The 17,325-nt window shown below is 40.6% G+C and overlaps 1 protein-coding gene across 5 annotated transcripts in view; it reads left to right on the forward strand.

Annotated features, from left to right (window-relative positions):
- The window catches only part of UBR2 (ubiquitin protein ligase E3 component n-recognin 2), a 127,394-nt gene that overhangs the window by 107,316 nt on the left and 2,753 nt on the right, over positions 1-17,325 (forward strand). For 4 of the 5 annotated variants that reach the window (XM_045498234.1, XM_045498233.1, XM_045498236.1 and 1 more), the window contains exons 36-46: positions 356-411; positions 2,462-2,558; positions 2,812-2,879; positions 4,352-4,487; positions 4,989-5,079; positions 7,135-7,265; positions 8,309-8,417; positions 10,797-10,853; positions 13,329-13,406; positions 14,289-14,459; positions 16,316-16,417. In XM_045498234.1, coding sequence (XP_045354190.1) covers positions 356-411; positions 2,462-2,558; positions 2,812-2,879; positions 4,352-4,487; positions 4,989-5,079; positions 7,135-7,265; positions 8,309-8,417; positions 10,797-10,853; positions 13,329-13,406; positions 14,289-14,459; positions 16,316-16,417 — 1,096 coding nt within the window. The remainder of the gene's footprint in view (positions 1-355; positions 412-2,461; positions 2,559-2,811; positions 2,880-4,351; positions 4,488-4,988; positions 5,080-7,134; positions 7,266-8,308; positions 8,418-10,796; positions 10,854-13,328; positions 13,407-14,288; positions 14,460-16,315; positions 16,418-17,325) is intronic. The other variant, XM_045498237.1, reaches the window with a different exon arrangement.

The raw sequence follows: 17,325 nt of genomic DNA on the forward strand, positions 1-17,325 counted from the left end.
GTGTCTTGCTGTAAATCACAAGTGTATGCTAAGATGCATTATGTGTAAGAGCCTGTATTTAAATGAGGTGTTTAAAGTGGCAACAGCATGAAGAAACGGCATAAAGATTTCGAAGCAGGCAGTGTATACTGACAAACCATTAGACTGATAGTTTATAAATTAAGCACAGCAACAGAGAACTCATTTTGGTGGTGGTTATAGCTTCTTGTTGGTTGAGGGGTTGTGTTTTCATTTTTACTTTTTCATCCAGAGTTAATTCTTGTGAAACGACTTAAAGATTTCACAACCTGACAATATCGTGCTTTCAAACATGCCTAACATCAGATTTATCATCTTAACCATTTTTAATCCGCAGAAAGAATTTTAAGTGATGAAGATAAACCATTATTTGGTCCTTTGCCTTGCAGACTGGTGAGTTGTTGGTTTATTCAGTGCACAGAGTGGTGGAGTGGGAATTCAGTGGTTCTGCTTGTCTGTAATCTGAAGAACTTGAACTGGTTGTTTAAGGATAGGTTCACTTCTTTCATAGTAAAACTCATTTTTAAATTTTTTTTTTAGTACGTTTATTTTATTTTATTTTATTTTCAATATATGAAGTTTATTGTCAAATTGGTTTCCATACAACACTCAGTGCTCATCCCAAAAGGTGCCCTCCTCAATACCCATCACCCACCCCCCCCACGCCCCATCAACCCTCAGTTTGTTCTCAGTTTTTAAGAGTCTCTTAAAACCCATTTTTTTATAATGATACGAGAATTCTTTATGATTTTCTTTTAAACAGAGTTGAGCTCTTTTCATCCAGAGATCTTAGTTAAATACATGAAAAGTGGGAAAAAACTAAAAACCATTCTAGTTCTTGAATTTTTAATGCTGTAATTAGAAATATAAAACAGAACACACCCTCTACCACACTTGACTGCCTTTTATGAGCAACATGTAAATAAGTACAGATTAATGTCAAGACAGTATAGTTAATGCTGAGAAAGGTGAGGAAGGAATATACAAAGCTTGCTAATTTTTACTGTGTAGTTAGTATCACTGCCGGCTATTCAAGTTTAAAATCATAAAACTGCCCTTAAGAACAAAATCATATCAATTTATTCATGTAGTCCACCTGGGGAGATTAAAACATGCCTAGGCTCTACATGGGTCAATTAAATTAGAGTCTCTGGAGAGACTCTGGAGAGTCTTCACCTCTGCTACAGTGCCCTCAGCAGACTCCTCTTTATGATGGCTCTTCAAGCTTTGGCTTCCCTGGGAAACCTCAGAGCCATGCTCTGTGAGTGGGACATCCCTCTTCTGTGGTACTGCCTCCTTCAGTTGTCTCTTCCCCCTTTCCTTCCCCTTCCTCTCTAGTCCCCCACACACACACATTCCTCCCCCTCCAGCCAGGGCTGTAGCTCCTTGAGTGCAGGAGGAGTGGGGTGAGTTTTCATTTTAAGATCCTCAAAACCAAGACTAATGCATAACAGGTCCTCAATACCTGTTGAACCAAACAACATTACAAAAAAATTGGAAAATAGAGAATGAAGCAGGAAAAAAACTATCAACACACCACTTGTCTTTTTCATTAGTGTGTCTAAACTTGATTAATTTTGTTCCAGCTATATCCTGCACTTCACATCAAGAATTTTCTCATTGCTGCTGCCTAGTCCCCCTAACAGTTTTTGATGGTTGCAGACACCTTGATTTGTTACATTCATCTTCTTGCCCATAGTTTTCCCAGTATTTAGAGGATTTCCCACATTTTACAGCCTCTCTTTAGAATAAATATAAAGAAATACTGCATCACATTCTTGAGAGTCTTTGTCGTTTACTATTTGTTTTGATGCATGTATCCTTTTCCATAGAGAACCAGCAGCTTGGTTGTAAGGAGGTAGCTTTGGTTTATTCTGCATACAATTAGATATTCCCCATTCCATTCATTCCATGTTAGAGACAGGTCATTACGGATGTCACGGATTCTGTGCCATACCAGCTAGAACGATCTTAGAGAGATCTCATGTGAATCCAGCTTTGCTTTGACTAGCTGTGCTTTGAACTAGGATTCCTGAAAGGAGAGAATTATAGTTGACCCTTGACAACATGGGTTTGAACTGAACAGGTTCACTTATATATGGTTTTTTAACATACATACATACGTATACACATACATATACAGTGTGTATATATATATATATATATATATATATATATATATATATATATACATATAAACACATACAAAATGTGTATATAATACATACAGAAATGTGTTAATCAACTGTTTATGTTATCAGTAAGGCTTCTAGTCAACAGTAGGCTATTAGTTGTTAAGTTTTGGGACAGTGACAAGTTATATGCAGGTTTTCAACTATGGGGGGAGCGTGGTTCAACTCCCCCAATCCCCACGTTGTTCGAGGGGTCAAACGTCCTTCATATGCTGGCTTCTTTGTTAATTGCATCTATCTCTTTATTTCAGGATGACTGTCTTAGGTCACTAACAAGGTTTGCTGCAGCACATTGGACAGTGGCATCACTTTCAGTGGTTCAGAGACACTTTTGTAAACTTTTTGCATGTGAGTATTAACATGTGTACCATATATGTTACAGTAATTTCTCATCTGTGATTTCATTTTTGGTGGTGCAACTTTCTCCATTATGAAAAATATTTTGGTAATACTGTTTGCCTTATGTACAAGTTCTAGCTTATAAGTTCATATATATCTTATAAAGAGGTGAATATAAACTAGGGTATATGCATTTTAAAAATAATGTAATGCTTATGTTGGCATATGAGGTGTGCTAATGTATTTTTCTTTAACCATTTAGCATTGGTGCCAGATGACAGCCATGGAGACCTTCCATGCATATTAGATATCGACATGTTTCATTTGTTGGTGGGTATCTTGTGACTTGTGTTTGAAGTTCTTTATCTTACTATATAATTATATCTTAGATTTGGTGAGTAGTGTAAAGGCAGACAGGAGAAGTTGTCATCTGTCATTCTTACTACTTCTGAGTATAATTCTTTTCCAAAAGAAAATGTTAAGGAATGTAGTTGAGAGGCTTGACCTCTCTTATTTTGCTTTGTAACTGAGGTCAGTAATTTGACCTCGTTATGTTTTTAACCTATAAAGAAATAGAAGTAACACTAGTAATGTAAGGTCAGGTTGCTGCTGACCCATACAGTGTTTTGGGGCAGATGAATCCTGTGGTCATGTTACTTAGCAACAGACAGCCCTTTTTTGTGATTTAAGGAGAGCTATTTCTTCTGAGCAGGTGCAGTCTAGTACCGAGGCACACCATTGGCCAAGCAGTGGGTGGCTCACTTTCAGCCCCACCTCAACTGGGGGTCCCCTTACATGGGACACTTACTTGCACCCCCACACATAGCAACCCCACGTGCTGTCCCCTTAACCTTTTGGGGCATCAGATTCTGAACCTTTAAGTTGGTTAGTACCTATCTCATATGATTGCGTCCGAACTCAATGGAAGGAGCAATGTGAAGAGCCTAGAGCAAGGTGTCCCTAGTAAATGTTAGCCATTGTTACTGTTTCCATTGCTCCTGTGAAGACCACCACCACTAGCACCACTCGTCTAGGCAGCAGGAGGCTGACGAGAGAACTGGCATCTACTGTACCTGACCGTTCTCAGTTAGCCCTTATATCCTTACTGCTGTGGTATTAAAAACATATATATATTATCTCTGGTTTACCTGCAGGGAAACTGAGGCTCAAGGTGTTATCTAAAAAGCTCATAAAAAGAGCTGGGATTCATATCTAGATTTTTATATATCTCAAATCCGTGTTTTTTCCCACTACTTACTCCCTGGAAAGATTTCAAGTGTTACCTTTATTACTACTAATAAGGTCGGTATTAGGGAATCACTGGGCCTGTGAAATGATGGTGCTTGTGAAGAGCCCATTAGTCTGTATGTCATTTCATTTCGCCAGTCCCAGTGGAATTTCTAAGATGTGTACCGTTTAAGAACAACGATTTCTGGGGGCGCCTGGGTGGCGCAGTCGGTTAAGCGTCCGACTTCAGCCAGGTCACGATCTCGCGGTCCGTGAGTTCGAGCCCCGCATCGGGCTCTGGGCTGATGGCTCAGAGCCTGGAGCCTGTTTCCGATTCTGTGTCTCCCTCTCTCTCTGCCCCTCCCCCGTTCATGCTCTGTCTCTCTCTGTCTCAAAAATAAATAAACATTGAAAAACAAATTTAAAAAAAAAAAAAAGAACAATGATTTCTGCCGGGGGGGGGGGGTGGGGGGGCAGGGGGCTGAGCTCTGAAGGGGATCATGTTAAGAAACTGGAAATGTCTTCAGCCGTGGAAGGAAAGGTGACCTGTCTGACCATCGGCATCTGGTATCTAGGTGGGCTTGGTGCTCGCTTTCCCCGCGTTGCAGTGTCAGGATTTTTCTGGGATCGGCCTTGGCACTGGAGACCTTCACATTTTCCATCTGGTCACTATGGCACACATCGTACAGATCTTACTTACCTCGTGTACAGGTAACTCCTCTTTGTCAGACTCTTGAAGGAGGAAGTACTTGAGTTTTCTCGATTAAACAAAAAAAAGAAGAGGAAGAGGTGCCTAGGTGAGAATGATGCGTAGGTTATAATTAGGCTACTTCTTTTTGCTGTTCACCCTCATGGGGAAAGTTTTCAAACAAATTCCTTTCTCCTATTAAAATCCCCTAGCAATGTGACTGTTCTCACTTACTCTTTATTTCATAAGTTTAGCTAATAGTTGAGTGCCACAGAATTGTTTAGCTGATTTTACTCACAGCCTGCTGCCTGGCACGCTGAAGTACATCGGCTTCCTCTCCTAAAGCCTACTGGCTCCTCGTTAGGACGGAGAGTGACGCTGCTCACACCCGAGGGGTTAAAGTTCTTTGTATTTTGTGCACGGATTTTCATGTATGTGTTAAGTGCATGTGAGTGCTGAAATAATGCGGTCATTCATCCATTTAATAAGCAGATATGGAGTACTGATATTTCCGTATGTTTCAGAAGAGAATGGCATGGAACAAGAAAATCCTGCCGGTGAAGAAGAATCAGCAGTTCTTGCTTTGTATAAAACACTTCACCAGTGCACAGGAAGGTGAGGTCATAATCCTTACATGATAACAGTTCCCCAAATATGAATAGGTGATAGCATGAAAACGGAATTCATTTGTTAAAAAAAGGGAAATTGCTGCCTGTTGACATGTTTAAAAGAGAAGATGAGGAAGTGATCCCCAGGACTTCTAAAATTTTTTTTTTTAACTTTTTTTTTTTTTTAATGTTTATTTTTGAGAGAGAGTGCGAGCCGGGGAGGGGCAGAGAGAGAGAGAGAGAGAGAGAGAGAGAGGCACAGAATCCGAAGCAGGCTTCAGGCTCTGGGCTGTCAGCACAGAGCCCAATGCAGGGCTCGAACCCACGAACCATGAGATCGTGACCTGAGCTGAAGTCAGATGCTTAACCGACTGAGCCATCCAGGCACCCCAAGAAATTTTAATATACTAACGTGATTGGAAGTCACTGAGAAAGGAGTAACATGCAGAGCTTCCCACATGTATTTGGTCACGGAACCTTTTTTGCTCAGAGGATCTCGCAAAGTACTATTCTAAAGTATATGTTGTCTTGTTAGGAATTTTATTTTATTTTTTTAAATGTTTATTGTTGAGAGAGACGAAGCGAGCAGGGGAGGTGCAGAGAGAGGGAGACACAGAACCTGAAGGAGGCTCCAGGCTCCCAGCTGTCAGCACAGAGCCTGACGCAGGGCTTGAACTCACCGCGAGATCATGACCTGAGCCGAAGTTGGACGCTTAACCGAGTGAGCCACCCAGGCACCCCAGATACTTTTAAAGTAATATGTAGGACTGGCCAGAGTGCAAGGGAATTATTAGAAATCCACGTATTGTTGGAGTCATTGTGATTTGTTACAGCAGTTTCCTTAGCTTTTTAACAGTGTCTGTTAAACAGGTCATAGTCTCATGGTTTGTGAGCTTGAGCTCCACATCAGGCTCACTACTGTCAGCACAGAGCCCGCTTCAGATCCTCTGTCCCCCTCTCTCTGCCCCTCCCTTGCTTGCATATGTGTGCGTGCGCTCACTCTCTCTCTCTGAAAAATAAAATAAACATTAAAAAAAATGTATGCCAAGGACCCTGATGTTTATTCTTGGACTGAGTTATCCCATTTCTGAGAATACATGCTAATAATGTATTAGAATAATGCTAATAATTCAACATATAGAAAAACCTACAGGCGGGGCACCTGGGTGGCTCAGTTGGTTAAGTGACCGATTTCAGCTCAGGTCATGATCTCACGGTTCGTGGGTTCGAGCCCCTTGTTGGGCTCTGTGCTGACACCTGAGAGCCTGGAGCCTGCTTCAGATTCTGTGTCTCCCCCTCTCTCTGCCCCTCCCCTGCTCATGCTCTGTGTCTCTCTGTCTCTCAATAATAAATAAACAAAAAAAAAAGGAAGAAAAACCTATAGGCATAAAGATGTACACTCTGATATTGTTATATCAGCAAAGAATTTAAAGCAATTGCAGTGTTTGCTTGCAGAGGAATAATTTGCTGTAGGTTATGTATTCCACAATATTACAATTCTAAAAACAGTTATGGTTTATGATGTTCTGAAAAACAAGCTAATTTTAAAATTTATATGTTACAGTTAGAGCTATATAAGACATAAATGAGTGTGAAAATAGTTTGCCAGAATAATAGTGTTGATAAAAGGTTCTAGAATAGTGGATAGTTTTTTATTTCACAGATATTCTGTCTATATAGCTATATTACTTTCATATAAAATATTTTAATGTTTATTTATTTTGAGAGAGAGCACAAGCAGGGAAGGGGCAGAGAGAAAGAGACAGAATCCTAAGCAGGCTCTCACTGTCAGCACGGAGCGAATGCAGGCCTCGATCTCACGAACATCAAGAGTCGGACGCTTAACCAACTGAGCCACCCAGGCGCCCCTACTTTTATAAATTTTAATAACAGCATTGGAGGCTATAGCATTATTTATACCAGACATCCTGTAATGGGGCTGCCCACTTTTTTAAGCCTCTGTTCCACTGATGCCAAATAGCAGTTGTCCCTGTTCTCATACTGTTCCAAAACTAGAATGACCTTTTCTCATTAGGTTTCCCAATTATTTTTCTCTTTTTAGTGCCTTGAGAGAAATACCGTCTGGCTGGCATCTGTGGAGGAATGTCAGAAATGGAATCATGCCATTCCTGAAGTGTTCTGCTTTGTTTTTTCATTACTTAAATGGAGTTCCTTCCCCACCTGAAATTCAAGGTAATTTCTACTTTCTTTCAAAGTGTGAGAAAGGTATGTAGCCTTTCACTCCAGCAGTTTATAATTAAGGTGCCTTATCAAAATGAAAACTTAGAACGTAGCTAATTGACTGTGGTGATGTGCACCATTATAGAATAAAAATGCATATTTATGTATAGGTCTGATTTTATTTGGATCTCAGTAAGTGTACTATTTTTGTACATTATTTTGTCCTATTTTTGTACATTTACATGTACAATACATTCTTTTGGCTTTCAGATGTTAAAATGTTCAATTTTATGTTACTTGTAACCTGGGTTCTTCAGATAATAAAAGAGGAAAACTCACAACGTCAAACGTTTCTTGACTTGAAATGTGTGGCATTAATGTTCAGAATACCCCTAATTACGCATATGTGATTTTAATGTAGGAATTCATTTGCTATTTTCAGTTGATTCCTATGTTCTGTTTTGATTCATTTCACAAAAGTGTAGTACAAAGGCAGACTTGAAGTTTATGGTCTTTGTACCTCATAGTGCCTGGCGCAGGGCCTGGGGAGCCGCACGTAAGGCTGCCCTCTCAAAGTCCGTTGACCAGCAGCTTCGTCCACTGAATAGTCTAGACTTCCTAATCATTTCCAGCGATGATTAAAGACAGTGCTTAAATCCATCTCTCATGATAAAATCATCTCCTGTTTCTGCACCGCTTTCTACTTTTCCAGAGCACCCGTGTGTTATGACTGTCACTTAATGCTCACACATAACCCCAGTGAGGTAGATCATGCTGGTCACCATTTTGCAAACGGCAAAACTGAGTTACCAAGAAATGGTGACCAGTTTGGCGTGGGAGTTGTCTGGCTCCACTCTCAGCTGTGTCATTTCCTGTGGACCCCTTCCACGTGCCCTCTTGTGAACTTCTACCAGTTATGTATCTAGTAAATTCAAACTCTTTCATCGTGCCCTTTTTTTTTTTTTTTTTTTCCTTTAAGCTCTGCTCTTGTTTACTCTCCTACAGGATCTACTCTTAGTTGTTATATGCATCACTCTTTTCTTCTCCATTTGCAGTTTCTGGAACAAGCCATTTTGAACATTTGTGTAACTACCTTTCCCTGCCAAACAACCTCATTTGCCTTTTTCAAGAAAACAATGAGATAACAAAATTACTGATTGAAAGGTAATGATTGCACACTCTTCTTCCATTAGATTGAATAGTTCTAAGGAAACAAACTTAGATTTATCACATATTACAAAATTCTCAGATAGTGAGTCTGTGTGATCGATCAGTCTGTGTGATTTATTCTATAATGATTCTATGATGATTAGGCCTTCTTAGTTAACAATTTACCTTTGTGGTTAGGTTTTTGCCAAGCTAGTGAACAGCATAAGCAGATTGGTTTAGAAGGAGAGTAGTGGTAGAAATGTTTATTTCCTTATATTAACTTACTTGTTAAGGATTCTGTCGTGTAGATTTTTGGAACTGAAAAACCTTGAGGGTTATCTAGTCCAGTACCCTCACTTTATATTTGAGAAAATTGAAGTCTAGAGAAAGTTACTTGTCAATCATGTCAAGTTAGTTAAGATGAAAATTTGGCTCTTTTACCCATAGAATGGGAAATATTGGCAAGTCATATATCTGATACAGGATTAGTATTCAGAATGTATGAATATATGGCCAGAGTTCTTACATCCCAACAAAAAAGCAACTACCCATTTTTTTAATGTTTATTTATTTATTTTGAGAGAGAGAGAGCACGAGCCAGGGAGGGGCAGAGAGAAAGGGAGAGAGTCCCAAGCAGGCTCCGTACTGTCAGCATGGAGCCCGACCCAGGGCTCGAACCCACAAACTGTGAGACCATGACCTGAGCCCAAATCAAGAGTTGGACACTCAACAGACTGAGCCACTCAGGTGCTCCAAAGCAACTACCCATTTAAATAGAAGCAAAGGAGTTCTCCAGAGAAGAGACACAAATGGCCAATTAAGCACACAAAAACATGCTCAACAGCACTGGTCATTATGGAAACACAAAAAAGAACCACAGTGAGGTACTACTTCACACCTATTAGGATGGCTATAATCAGAAGGCAGACAACAATAACACATGTTGATTGGTGAGGATGTCAATAAATTGAAATCCATGTGCATTGCTGATAGGAATAGAAAATAGCACAGCTGCTCTGGAAAATAATATGGCAGTTCATCAAAGAGTTAAACATAGAATTATCATATGATCCAACAATTTAACTTCTAGGTATATATTGCAAAAGAATTTCAAACAAAGACTCAAGTAGATACTTGTACAACCATGTTCAGAGCAGCATTATTCTTGGGAGACAAAAGGTAGAGCAGCCTAATTGTCCAACAGCAGATGAGTAGGTAAATAATATGTAGTTTACATACAGTGAAATATTACTCAGCTTAAAAAGGAAGGAAATTCTGACTCCTACTACAACATGGATGAATTCATCTTAAAAACATGCTAAGTGAAAGAAGCCAGTCACAAAAGAAAAAATACTGTGTGTTTCCACTTATACGAGGTATCTACAGTAGTCAAATTCGTAGAGACAGAAAATAGAATGGTAGCTGCCAGAGGCTGGAAGAAGGGAGGAACAGGCTAGTGTTTAACAAATACAGAATTTCGAGATGCCTGGGTGGCTCAGTCAGTTAAGTGTCCGACTTCGGCTCAGGTCATGATCTCACGGTCCGTGAGTTCGAGCCCCATTTCGGGCTCTGTGCTGACAGCTCAGAGCCTGGAGCCTGTTTCAGATTCTGTGTCTCCCTCTCTCTCTGACCCTCCCCCATTCATGCTCTGTCTCTCTCTGCCTCAAAAATAAATAAATGTTAAAAAATAAAATCAAAACAAAACAAAATAAAATAAAATAAATAAAATAACAAATATAGAATTTCATTTGGGAAAGTTGAAAAAGTTCTGGAGATGAGGCTCCTGGGTGGCTCAGTCGATTAAGCATCCAACTCTTAATTTCCGCTGAGGTCACAGTTCATGAGTTCACACCCCTCACCAGACTCTGTGCTGACAGCATGGAGCCTACTTGGGATTCTCTGTTTTTCTCTCTCTCTGCTTATCTTTGTTTCTCTCTAAATAAGTAAATAAACATTAAAAAAAAAAAGTTCTAGAGATGAATGGTAGTGATGGTTGCCCAATAATGTGAATGTACTTAATGCCATAGACTTGTACACTTAAAAATGGTTTAAAATGGTAAGTTTTATGTCATGTATATTTTGCCATAATTTAAAAAGAATTTAATAGGAGTATTCTAACTCCAAATACTAAAAGGTTGTCGTTAATTCATACTGGTTTTTCCAGAGTGTCCCAAATTAGTGGGGTGATACTTAGGCTTTAAGAAAATCACAGGTCATATTCTTCTGATTTTAGAAGTTGAAGCAAAATACGTATTCCTCCAAGCTTCTTTTGATGCAGTAGATATATTAAGGCAAGAAGGTTTATTTTTCTCTTACTGGATTTAGAGAGGAAAAAATTCTAGTTCTAACCCTTCAAAAGTTAAGTGGTTTTTTTTTTTTCTATTTACTTTGAAGTTGGTGTCATCACATTGAAGTTAAAAGATATCTAGAAGGTGAAAGAGATGCTATAAGGTAAGTTAAAGATTATCAAAGATTGGGGGCGCCTGGGTGGCTCAGTCAGTTAAGCATCCAACTCTTGATTTCGGCTCAGGACATGATCTCACAGTTGGTGAGTTCGAGCCCCTCGTCGGGCTCTTTGCTCTCAGCACAGAGCCTGCTTGGGATTCTCTCTCCTCTCTTTGCCCCTCCCTCCCTCCCTCCCTCTCTCTCTCGCTCAAAAAAAAAAAAAAAAAGAAGATTATCAAAGACTTGGTTGGGTGGTGAGAGGTAGGCAACAAGCAGGTTGTAAGTGTGCCATTCCTTTAAAATTGACCTCCCAGACCTTTATAAAGTGATTCCAGGAGGCAAAACATCCTGCTTTCATACTTTTTTCTTCTTAGTCTAACAAGAGTTTATAAAAGAATCAGATTTATGAGGAGCGCCTGGGTGGCTCATTCGGTTGAGTGTCCAGCTCTTGATTTCAGCTCAAGTCATGATCCCAGGGTTGTTGAGATTGGGCTCTGTGCTGAGCATGAAGCCTGCTTAGGATTCTCTCTCTGTCTGTCTGTCTCTCTCTCTCTGTCTCTCTCCCCTTCTGCCCCTTTCCCCCGCTCCCATGCGTGCTTTCTCTCCCTCTCATTAAAAAAAAAAAAAAAAAATCAGAATTATGAATATAAGTATAGTGCATTATTCTTGGCAGAAGAAACAAATAGCAAAGTTACTGTGTTTTAGAATGTTAGCTTTTTTAAAAATGTAGGTCCTGATGCACCTGAGTGGCTCAGTTGGTTGAGTGTCCAACTTCAGCTTGAGTCATCATTTCACGGTTCACAAGTTCGAGCCCCACATCAGGCTTGCTCCTGTCAGCCTGTCGGCACAGAGCCTCTTTGGATCCTCTTTCCCCCTCTCTCTGCTCTTCCCCCACTTGCACCCTCCCAAAAACTAAATATTAAAGTAAATAAGATAAAAATTAAAATGTAGCTCCTTTTCCAAGTTTTTGTTAGCTTTGTTTTTCCCTTTTATTATGGAAAATTTTAAACTATCCAAAAGTATGAAGAATAATATGAGGCTCCACATTCCTGTCACTCAGCTTCAGTGATTATCAAATCATGCCTTTTTTTTTTCTTCATTCACTTTTTTTAACCCCCTTCATTTCTTTTTGACATTAGCTCTATTTTGATTCCATAGTAAAGTATGCTATCCTGGGTGATGACAGATGTATTTCATCTGTTAATCTCTCCTTGGTCCTATTGTATACATCATCCATAAAAGTCAGAAGGCCAGAGGAGATTGGCTGTTCTATTTCTTTGATTTTATAAATAGCCTGTCCCAAATCTAGAGGTGATAGCACCCTAATTTTAATAGGTTGAGCCATGTGGAATTCTGACTGTTACAAGTCAAAAATGGTTGAATATCGCCAGTTTCATATGGTTCAACCCTACTGTCATGTGGGACAGTAGTTCTCTACTTGAAGTATGCATCATAATAACTTTGGGAACTTTTTACTCAGGCCTAGAGGTGCCTGGCTGACTCAGTCGATAGAGCATGAGATCTTAATCTTGGGGTCATGAGTCCAAGCCCCACATTAGGTGTAAAGATTACTTAAAAATTTTTAAATCTTAAGATAAAAATACCCAGGCTCCTACCTACCAAATCCAGTTTCTCTAAAGTTGACATGTGTGTCTCCCCAAAATTCCCCCAGGTGACTCTGGAGTAAGATCTGTCTCAGTAACTCCCTCCCGGCTGTCTGTCCCTGCGGTAGGGACAGAAGGGGCAGGCCATGTCGCACAGTGTGTGCTGGGTATAGGTGAGCACTGAGAGCAGGTCCTCACATACCACTTGGATTTGGATCTTTTACCTGAATTAACTTGTCACAGAACCAACAGGGCTGGGTATCGCTAAAGAAAGTCTGTGTTTTCTACTGCCTTCTCTCCTCCAACTCATTTCTGCCTCAAGATCACCCTTAGTAAGCATATCTTTTGTGTCTTACCCTGAATTGTATGGTTGGGCTCTCCATTACTGTGCTGTTTCCTTAGAAGCCCAGGGAGGAGTGTCTTCCCTTCCTTCTCAGAGCTCCCACATTCTCACTTTAATGGGGCAGGTACTAAGTACTGTCTGCTACCTCGATAATGTATTCTGAGCTCTTCAAGTAAAAATGTAAACCCTAGGGCCCTGTGTTATTTAAGAGGGCCTTTTTAGGGGCACCTGGCTGGCTCAGTGGGAGAGCATGGGACTCTTGATCTCGGGGTTGTGAGTTCAAACCCCATGTTGGGTGTAGAGCTTACCTAAAAAAAACAAAAGATAATAATAATAAAGACACTGCATCAAAAAAACCGAGTGCCGTTTTAATTTCTGACTATGGCTTCTCATACCACTCATGCCACTGTGGCAACACCCAGTCACCCAGATTCAGTGTTCTTTTTTTTAACTAAGAGTTACCTATCATTGTTATAATAGGACTTCTAACTTGTTTTTTATGTGTTTTTGTTGGTTTGTTTTGTTTTGTTTTAGCTATCCAAGAGAATCCAACAAATTAATAGACCTTCCAGAGGATTACAGCAGCCTCATTAATCAAGCATCTAATTTCTCGTAAGTTCTGATATTCAAGTGTTGAGCCTTTCCTGCCATTGGAAGCACTCACTTCTCTACACAGAATTTAAGGGATTTTGTTGTTCAGCCTCGTTTGGGTAGGGGAATTATAACGTTGGTTAGAGTTTTACCCTGCCCAACTTGTAACAGCATCATTCCAGCACGCTTCAGAATAAGATACGAGAAACGGGGCAGTGGGGGACAAATTTGTCACTACGGGTTATCTAAATAACCATTTACACTTTAATAAGAGCCCTTGGTAATGTTTTTAAATGTTTGACATAGAAGCAGTATAAATAATAATCCGTAGTATGAAAAATGGAACGTTACCTAGACGGTTGAAGCTGCCTTGTGTATTTCTCCCCTGGTGCTTCCTCCTCCCCTCACAGAGATCTACTGTCCTACCAAGGTGTTGAGCCTTCCTGTGCATGTACACGTTAGCCGCAAACGTTTATATTCCCAAACAGCATATATTTATTTCACATGTTCTAGGCTTTAAAATGGCACTCTACTGTATATACTCTACAGTTTTTGTCACTCAGCAAACTTCATAAGAGTTTTTATACATTCGACATACATAACTTATAATTCATCACTTCTCCCTCTTGTGTAGTATTTCATCACAGGATAGCAGAATTTACATGTTTTTTTCTCCTATTGATTTTACTTACCGCTTCTCCAATTGTTGATAGATTATTTCCCATCCATGGTTTTTGCGTGAGGTATTCCCAATTTTAGAAATAAATTTGCCTGGGCCATAGAATATAGGCCTCTTTAGCTCTACTTGATATTGCAAAATTTTTCCGGGATGGCTTTACCACCGTCAGCTCTTTAACCACTCTTTGTTAGAGCAATGACTTGAGCGCTTTCTGTCCCATGGAGGTGCCCCAAATCAGGTGGTGATAAGAGCAGAGCCCCCACTCTGTGCCTTGTGTGTGGAACTCTGCTGTGCTCCCAGAGCTACTGCTGTCAGACGGAACTGGAAGGGGAAGACGTGGGAGCCTGCACCGCTCACACCTACTCCTGTGGTTCTGGGGTGGGCATCTTCCTCAGGTGAGGCCCGCTGGGCGCTTTTTCCTTTGCATCTGCCGTGGTATATGAATGTTGAGGGACAGCACAAGAAACCACTGTGTTGCAAAGAATTTTGAGACTGCTGTTCTCCTGTGTTTTACTCATTCGAGGAACAGGGGAGCCTCCTCTCGTCACAGCTCATATTTGGCTCATGCTGTCTCTTTGCTGCTGCTTCCATGGTCATCCTTCCCACCTCCATGACAACTCAGTTCTGATTTCTTTGTGCCTCATTCTAATGTGAAACTGTCCTTGATTTTCTGCCCAAATCCAATCAGAATTACTTCCCTTGTTTCCTTATGGCTTGGGATCCATACATATCGCTGGCTGATGTATGTACTGTTGACCCTTGAACAACACGGTTTGGAACTGTATGCAAGTCCACTTACATGTCAGTTTTTTTCAGTAAATACAGTACTGTAAATGTATTTTATCTTCTTTCTGAGTTTCTTCATAACTGATAACATCTTTTCTCTAGCTTGCTTTGTTGTAAGAAAACAGTATATAATACATAAAACATGCAAGATGTGTGTTAATCATTGTCTATGTTATCGGTAAAGCTTCCAGTCAACAATGAACTATTAGTAGTTAAATTTTGGGGGAGTCAGAGCTTATACACAGATATTCAACTGCACGGGGAGGTTGGCACCCCTAACCACCGTGTTGTTCTGGGGTCAACGATGGTTGTATACATTAGATGATATACAGCCAATACTTATTAGTGACTACTGTGTAGTGGGCTTTGAGAATGCAGTAGTCAGCAAGACAGACAAAATCTCTGCCTTTGTGGAGCTCATTTTCTAGTGTGGGAGATAGAAAATAAACAAGGCTGATACGAATTTAGAAAGTGATACACTCAGAGGACAAAAAGTAAAGCAAGGAGAGAAATATGAGATGGCAGACGAGGAGTTGGATTTTAGTTAGGGAACCGGGGAAGGTTCCCTGAGAAGGTGACTTTTGAATAAACACCGAAAGAAGTAGGAAGAAAACTCTAGGCAGGAATAGCAATTGCAAAATTACTGGGAAATGTGCCTGCTGTGTTCAGGAAACAGCAATGAGGCTAGTGTCGCTGGAGTAGTGTGCACAAGGGGAAGTATTGTGGGGCCTGCTATGTCCTGGTGACATGCCAGAGTCAGATGGAAGCCAGTTCAGGGTTTGAAGGAGAGAAGTGACATGAGTTTGAGCTCCCCTGGAGCATAGATTATATCTGTATCTTAGGTATCTTAGTCCCCTGGTACCTGACAACTTCTTACACATGACAGGTTCTCAATAAACGTTGAATTGAGCCGAATTATTAATACACAAAAAAGGTCAGGCAAACCTCTCAAAGGGTTGGGGAGATCCATTTTTAAATAGCCCTTAGGAGAAATATAAAAGTAGCATTTTCTCTTCTCTGGCATATTTCAAAATTCTTTTGGTCATGTACAGTGTTGCGTTGTGTTTCAAGTCAACCTAATTCAGAATGTTTTTGTACATTTTTTCAGTGAACAGTTTCTTCATAATAGCTGTTAAAATATCAGTCACTATTTTATGCTTAGAAGTTAATGATCTTTCTCACACTTAATTTTTTGAATGCTAGTATTATATGAGTCAGCGATTCCTAACCCAAAATGTCCCTTGCTGTATTGCCTTACAATGCAATCATTACTGGTTACAATATAATCAGTTTAATTACTTTTAAAACTTGGGTGGATGTGTTGATACTTTAAGTGTCTCTGCTATAAATGCTGTTTCTTCTCTTCCAGCACTAGTGTTGTTTATTTTTATAAGACTCGAGTCCATTAGGAACTGAATCCAGACATCCGTTACTAATCTAGAATGTGTGAACGGTCTCTCTACAGAGTACGGGAATGTCAGGTGCTATTTTTAGCTGGCAAAACCAAAGGCTGTTTTTATTCTCCTCCTTACCTTGATGACTATGGGGAGACTGACCAGGGACTCAGGTAAGGGCCTATGCTGGGGGGGCTGGGTTGGCTGACCCTGGGCCTCCAGAGCCTTCAGTACCTGGTGAATGTGGTAGGCCTGAGTGAGGTCTGCCTGCCAACAGCCCAGGGGCTGTAGACCTTCTGTTCTGGTGGAGGTGGATTCTTCCAAGGAGGGCACCCTGGCTGCCTCGCTCGCCATTACCTTTCCCAGCCCTTATTATTTCATGATGGCAATCAGAATAGACAAGAGGAAAGAATAGGAGAGAGTACAACTTTTTCCATTTATCACCCCAGAGAACCGTTGAAATGGCCATGTGGCATCCACAGCATCAGAACACTGTGGCGATTGCCTATTGTGACTTGTGTGGCTTTGTATGAGGAGACCCAGTGTTGTTCAGGTGATATAAAAGAGCAAATCTTAATTGATGAGAGATGTGTGTGGGGCTGGCTCTTGGTAGAGCATGGAACTTGACCTCAGGGTTGTGAGTTCAAGCCCCACATTGGGCTTGGAGCCTACTTTAAAAGAGAGAGAGAGAGAGAGAGAGAGAGAGAGAGAGAGAGAGAGAGAGATGTGCTTATCTTATTAACTTAAGAGTCTGGGAACAGAGAACATACAAAACAAGACAACAGTATATGAGGCTTAATCACTTCTCCTCTGGCTGCTTCTATTATATCATAAGAAAATGCTAATGGCACTTCCTTCAAGCACTATAAAAGAACTTCTTTCAGACCATCTTTTCGCCCAGAGGAGGTGAAAGTCTTAACCTAGACAGAACCATCCAGCCTTGGGGCGGAGAAAATGAACGCCTGGAAACCAAAGCAAGAGAAGTAGGGCGCTGCTCCGGGCCCTCAGCTGCAAGGTTACCCGCATATGCCACCTGGTGATGGTTCTCCTGTTGCCCCAAGGAGCGTGGGCTCGTACGATA

The sequence above is a fragment of the Leopardus geoffroyi genome, chromosome B2, assembly GCF_018350155.1.
Source record: "Leopardus geoffroyi isolate Oge1 chromosome B2, O.geoffroyi_Oge1_pat1.0, whole genome shotgun sequence".
NCBI lineage: Eukaryota > Metazoa > Chordata > Mammalia > Carnivora > Felidae > Leopardus > Leopardus geoffroyi.